Genomic DNA, 5,252 nt, shown 5'->3' on the forward strand with positions numbered 1-5,252 from the left:
TTGCTTTTACTGTGTGATTGTCATGTTTTGCTATATGGACCCTGAGTCTGAAATAAAGATTGAATTGAATTGAATTGAATTTAATTAATCTTTCTCTTTGCTTTTGGGCCTGCAGTACTGTGGAATAGTATACATAATACATTAAATCAATAAATAAATCCGAAAATAGTGTGAATTACTACTATAGTGAGAATTTCAATCTCACATGTGAGACAACGGAATGTAAAAGAATAAGGCATGCACGCATGTGTCACACCATTAGGTGGCACCTACTGATATGTGCGACAGTAGCATGATTACACAAGCACCACAGACTGAAAAGCATGGGTCACTAATTATTGTGTAAAAGAGAATGCTCACGTTAAGAAAACGGGTTATCAAGGCATGTAACTTTAGCATATTGCATTAAACTTGTTTTCCTAAATGTACGTCTTCATTTCATGTTCTGTAGCTAGCTTCCAGATCATATTTAGCGTGTTAGATAGCTCACTAACATGCTACAACCTGGGAAACCAAACTTAGTTGCAGGCCAACATGGGAAACCAAACTACAAACAGTGTTCTGCCGTTCTATAGATTACTTTGAAGTAACAAACAGTATTTATTTATGTTTTTGCACAGGGACGCTGGAAGTCATTTATGCCAGGGGGGGCTGGGCTTGGCGGGGGACTCCGCAAGCGCGCGAACCGCGCGTGCGCGATTTTTTTTCACATGTGTCCCGCGATTTCTTTCAAATTTTTCACCTTTTTTCACCTTTTTCAACAAATATTTTATTCCCCAAAGTTAAATACATCATTGTTTTAATATATAAGTGTGTATGTAGACTTTTAAAATGATATATATTTGTTTAATTTAAAAAAAAAATCTTTCTCTTCCCCACCACCAGGGGTGCTGCAGCACCCTCAGCACCCCACTTCCCGCGTCCCTGTTTTTGCATCAGCATACCTTTTGTTCTTCGCATCCATTTTTCTGTTTGTTCTTTTCTTTTGCTCCATGGTACACGGTACACACCGGCGTCCACAGCTGTTCCACTCAGTGCTCCTCCACTTTGAAATTACCTGATGTAGGCGCACGCTCTGTATGGTGTCCAATAGGGGTTCAATACGGTCGTGGAGGCGGTGCCATTTCTGAGCCAGACCCAATGAGGTGGTTGGTCGTAGAAGGGATACTAGGCTGGTCCAATGACAGCCAGGGAGGGGGCCGGATATATATATATACAAAAAGGCGCATCTTAATTCTTTCTTTCCAAACTTGAGAGTCAGTGAGTGAGGAAGTGGGAGTCACAGAAACAACAACAACCACAAGTTTTTGTCACCAACAAGTGATAGTTTGACAAAATTGTAGCAGCGACAGATATCGAGGTAAGTGTCTTCTAAATTAAAAAAATATATTGTTCTTATATTGCAGTGTGTAGCCTGTCAGGAGCATTTGAGAGGTTGTAGATTGGCTACTTTTTAATATTACCGAGCATTGGAAATGCATGGTCAAACTATCAATATGTGCAGAATCATAGCCTTGTATTGTCTGTAATGCTGTCAAAATTATCGCGTTAACGGCGGTAATTATTTTTTGGAAATATGTATATATATATATATATATGTATATATATATATATATATATATATATATATATATATATATATATATATATATATATATATATATATATAATAATTATATATATATTATAATAACAATTATTGTTATTATAATATATATATATATATATATATATATATATATATATATATATATATATATATATATATATATATATATATATATATTATAATAACAATTATTATAATATATATATATATATATATATATATATATATATATATATATATATTATATTGTATGTATATATATATAAATATATATATATATATATATATATATATATATATATATATAAATTATTATTATTATTCTTTTTTTTCTCTGCACTATATCTGATGCAAAATATTATTTTTTGTGAACTGATTTATGTATTATTTACCCATGTCTTCTATCATTGTCATTCACAAATTAATAATTTGGTGTCAACTGATCAGGTGATTTACAATAATTGTATTTACAATTACAACAGCCTAAGGTATGCCAGGAGATGGGATGCCAGACAGAAACGCCTGCTTCCAGGGACGTCGGCTGTCAAACCTCTCCTGACACAAGGGATATTGGTGTGCAATACCGCAAGAAGCCTGAAAGAAGAAGCAAGAGTGAGTTTATGTCTCTGTTCATATAACCCCCATATTCGTGCTATAACCAATGTCTTGATTTGTGAGTAATCCCTTTTGTAATGTCTACTGTCATAGGTACTCAAGTCATCCGACGGGTCAGACACAAAGCGTGCAGCACTGATCCTGCAATAACACTTGTGCAAGGTAGGGCTGTGCGATATGGCCAAAATATGTCACAATATCTTTATGACTTTCATCAGTATAACAATATTTGATGGTATAGTGTTCCAATTTAAATTATAATGTGATATTGTATTGTTTTATGTCACCTGAGGACTGCATTTACTAAGTGGACACCTTGTTGTCTCTGACTGCAGAGTTATTAGTGAACACTGCTTTTGTTATTTTGTGCTTGAAATGGTTTGAACCAGATTCATGTTTGGGGTCACGGAAGGGTCATGCTATACCTGCACAAGAATGTTTTAGTTTTGTCTTGAGATCAATCAGTAGCGCACATAGTTGTCTGTCTGTCTGTCTGTCTGTCCTTTGTATAGTATGTAAATGACCCTGTGACTGTGATTTTAACTACTGGGTTCAAAATGAACTGAAGATAATCTTTTTACCCTGGTGGTGTACAGTTTTCATGTAAATATGAATAAAGGCAACGTTTCACTTTTTCTAATGTTGGACTTTACTCTTATATTAGATCTACAGCAAAGTCCGCTGGCAGCCTCCACTCCAGTTTCCTCTCAAGCCTCCACTTCTGACCTCTCAACACTCACCTCTCCTGCCAAAAGGCCAAGAACAGAGGTCGACCCTGACTATCGGTTAGAGGAGACGGGTTCCTCAGCCTACAATGACAGGTAGGTCTCAAAGTATTTATCATTTTACTTTTCATGGAGAAATTATGTTTTTATGTTTTTTTATTATGTTTTCCTTGACAACCCTGACAACATACATAATTAACAATGTATCTTTAAAACCTGTTTTCTATAGCACAATAATAGAGACACCACCTCAGACAATGAGAAAATTCATTGTCTATGAAGAGAACTTGATGGAGTTGTTCAGGAAATGCCCTGTCTGCTCAAGATCATGTTCTCTGAGAACCAGGACGGTGGGAACATTGCTGCATGTGGACCAAAAGTGTGGTCACTGTGATTATCACTTCCAGTGGGACAGTCAGCCATATGCCAAAAACATACCAGCTGGAAACCTACAGCTGGCTGCAGCAGTGCTTTTCACTGGGTCCTCCTTCTTAAAAGTGGAAAAGGTGAGAGCAGTTTGATCAAATTATTTGAAAGTATGTAATGTGCTGTGGTGTCATATTTATAACTTGTATGTATATATATGTGTATATTTGTATTTGTATTTTTTACTGTAGTTCATGAAGGCATTTCATATCGTGGGGATTTGCCACACGACATACCTCAAGCACCAGAGAAGGTTTCTCTTCCCAGCCATCAACTGGCACTGGACAGAAGAGCAGAGGCACACCATCAGAGAGGCCGTTGCTAGAGGGGATGTTGTTCTTGGAGGGGACATGCGCTGTGACTCTCCCGGTATGTACTGTATACAGTATAGTGACCTTCCTTTGATGGATGTTTTTAAATATTTTTTAAAGATCAACTGATATCCCCCCTCCCTCCCCCAGGATACTGTGCCAAATATGGGACCTACAGTGTGATGGATCTTCGTGCCAACAAGATGATTGATATTCAACTCATTCAGGTACAAGTTTAGTGTCTCAGTGTTACAATGTACATGCATACCATCATCTGTCATTACAGTTATGGAAACTATTCTGATTTGTAATTTCAGAGCAACGAGGTGGGAAATAGCGCGCGGATGGAGAAGGAGGGGCTTATAAAGAGTCTTGACCACCTGAAAGTGAATTGGCTCAGTACTATTAAATCAATAGTTACTGACAGGCATTCAGGGGTGATGAAGTTCCTGAAATCGAAGCCCGAGATTGACCACCGCTTCGATCCATGGCACATGGGAAAAGGTATCCATAATTTGCTTGAATATTGTGCAATGTGCAGTAAACATATTAGTCTAATTTACCAGTCTTTGTTCCAAAGATTTAGGATGACTCTGTATTTTTTGTGTAGGAGTTGGTAAGAAAATTGATGCTCTTGCCAAAACGAGGGATTGCAAAGAACTTGGCCACTGGAAGAAAAGTGTGGCTTTTAAACCACATGAACCCTAGCGTCCCTATCCCGTTACATTACATAGCATCCCTATTTGTACATATTGTACAACACAAGACAACATTGTTTTCCAATGAGTTATAGATTACAACAGCATTGTAAGCTACTAGCTCACAACACATTGCGATGCACTACACTTGTTGTGTAGCTCAGCTATTTTCGGCGAAGAGATTTGGTTAATAACATTTTTGATATGCAAGACGGGTGAAAATGTCGCACATGTGTCTTCACATGTGTACATGTGTCTTGTCCTATTGTAGAACTCAGTTGGCAGCCATTCACTACAACGAGAACAGCAAGCGGCTTCAAGCAACAACCAGTGATGGTGAGCTCAGATGGCACATCCTGTACCCACGGTACAAGCAGGGGGACTACACAGTGCGACCCATGAAGAAAATTGATGCTCTTGCCAAAACGAGGGATTGCAAAGAACTTGGCCACTGGAAGAAAAGTGTGGTCAACCATTTCTATTGGTGTGGCTCCTCATCGTCATCTGGGAGGGAAATTGTAGCCAAATGGAAGTCGGTGGCAAATCATGTGCAGGACGTTCACTCGCACGATGATGAAGACTTTCCTGAATGCCTCCATTTGCCTCTTGTGGGTGACCAGGCCAGACAGTGGCTCAAACCAAGTATGTACAAAATTCTTTGATGCAACATTGGCAATTTATTTGACTTTATTTGCACAAAATGATGGTAACATAGATTACATTTTACTTCCTTTTTCTGTGTTACAACTATTACTGAACCAAGTTATCCTTATGTGTGACAGGTACTGCTGCATGTGAAAAGTTGGCTGATATCATCGGGGACAGTTCTCCATTCCGAAACCCCCCCATTCCGAAACACCACCATTCC

At 38.0% G+C, this 5,252-nt stretch overlaps 1 protein-coding gene across 1 annotated transcript; it reads left to right on the forward strand.

Moving 5' to 3' along the window:
* Positions 1-2,122: 2,122 nt before the first annotated feature.
* On the forward strand, positions 2,123-4,786 carry LOC308102196 (uncharacterized protein; the record flags this gene model as incomplete). The annotated part of the gene is made up of 7 exons (XM_080451797.1): positions 2,123-2,221; positions 2,318-2,386; positions 2,889-3,045; positions 3,567-3,744; positions 3,837-3,913; positions 4,004-4,190; positions 4,656-4,786. Exons 4-7 carry the CDS (start codon positions 3,570-3,572, stop codon positions 4,784-4,786), a joined length of 570 nt encoding a protein of 189 aa, XP_080307923.1. The 5' UTR covers positions 2,123-2,221; positions 2,318-2,386; positions 2,889-3,045; positions 3,567-3,569.
* Positions 4,787-5,252: the final 466 nt, after the last annotated feature.

The sequence above is a fragment of the Gymnoscopelus braueri genome (assembly GCF_963280865.1).
Source record: "Gymnoscopelus braueri genome assembly, chromosome: 15".
Taxonomy (NCBI): Eukaryota; Metazoa; Chordata; class Actinopteri; order Myctophiformes; family Myctophidae; genus Gymnoscopelus; species Gymnoscopelus braueri.